Below are 1,317 nucleotides of genomic sequence, written 5' to 3' on the forward strand. Positions count from 1 at the left end.
AAATCCAAATTAAACCCAAAACCCGAAGTTGCTGCGAGCATTTGAGGGTTATAATTTTATAGTCTAACATGCCCCACAGGTTGACAACCTTTTAATGTGCCGAAATCTGGACTCAGTATCTTTTTAAATACTCTTTAAATTTGAGGACAGTGGGAATTGGACATAGCCTGCTATGATATCTTGTCAAAGATCACTCAACTACACCAAAACTCTAAAGCTATCACGAGGATTAAGCTATAAATTTATAGTGTAAACATACACCTTAGTTACTCACTCAACAGTCTGATTAAAGCTCAAAATTAGACCTTTAATCACTTGCTCATTCAAGAAAACAGCAAGAATATACGGGGGGGAAAAGAAAACATTAAGCGCTAAAATAACCTTGCAGAGATAAATAGAGCTATTGTGGAGAGAGAGACGCACCATCAACCTCTTCTTGTCGATCATTTGAACTCTCTGAAGCCCCAATCTCTTCATCTTCTCGCTTGGGATCCCTGAACCAAACTAAAAGATCAAGAACAAGCACCAACTGATCATACAAAAAACAAAACCCTAACCCTGGAAATTCAAAACCCACCGTGATCCCACACCCGAGGGAGCAACAGCACGAGCACGGGCGAGGATTGCGCGGGATCGTAGCTCGTCGGCCTTGATCGAGAAGCCTCGGGAGCTATGTAGGTCGGCGAGATCGCCGAGGGCGGAGGCGAGGCGGAGATCGCCGGAGGAGGAGGAGGAGCCTAGGGTTTCGAGGTTGGAGATGACCGATTCGAGTAAAGAAATGGCGCCTTCGTCGTCGCCGTTGTCCACGAGATCTTCGACTCGATCGCTCCAGCCACTGATTGTTTCTTTCTTGTTCTTCTCCATTTCTACCGATTGAGTTTCTTGGACTCTCAATTATTGAGATCGAGGGAATCGTTGGCCAATTATCTCTTTCTTTCATTTTAGACTTAATTGTACTTAATCACCCTAGAGTTTCCCCCTTGTTACACTTATATACCCTTAATTGTTTTTGGCAGCACTTATACCCTAAAGTTTTAAAACTTTCACATATCCTCACTTATTTTTGGTAGCGTTTATATATCCTAGGGTTTTTAAAACTTGTACATAAAAATCTTACAGCTTTAAAACTTGCACAAGTTAGGGTATCTAAGTGCAAAATTTAACTTCTAGGAAATTTCAGTGCAAATTAAAAAAATTTCAATTATCTAAATGTAGGTTTTAAAACTTTAAGGTATATGAGTGTTGCCAAAAATGAGAGTATATGGCTGCAAGTTTTAAATACTTTAGGATATATAGGTGCTAGTAAAAATAAATGAG

The 1,317-nt window shown here is 40.2% G+C and overlaps 1 protein-coding gene across 1 annotated transcript in view; it reads right to left on the reverse strand.

The window, feature by feature from the left end:
• Positions 1-920, reverse strand: part of LOC109830351 (R3H and coiled-coil domain-containing protein 1) — a 5,322-nt gene extending 4,402 nt beyond the window's left edge. Inside the window, exons 1-2 of the mRNA XM_020397598.1 lie at positions 578-920; positions 424-494 (exon numbers count right to left, since the gene is read on the reverse strand). Of these exons, the coding sequence (XP_020253187.1) occupies positions 424-494; positions 578-864 (358 nt within the window). The 5' untranslated portion in view covers positions 865-920. The remainder of the gene's footprint in view (positions 1-423; positions 495-577) is intronic.

The sequence above is a fragment of the Asparagus officinalis genome, chromosome 2 (genome assembly GCF_001876935.1).
Source record: "Asparagus officinalis chromosome 2, Aspof.V1, whole genome shotgun sequence".
Classification (NCBI taxonomy): Eukaryota; Viridiplantae; Streptophyta; class Magnoliopsida; order Asparagales; family Asparagaceae; genus Asparagus; species Asparagus officinalis.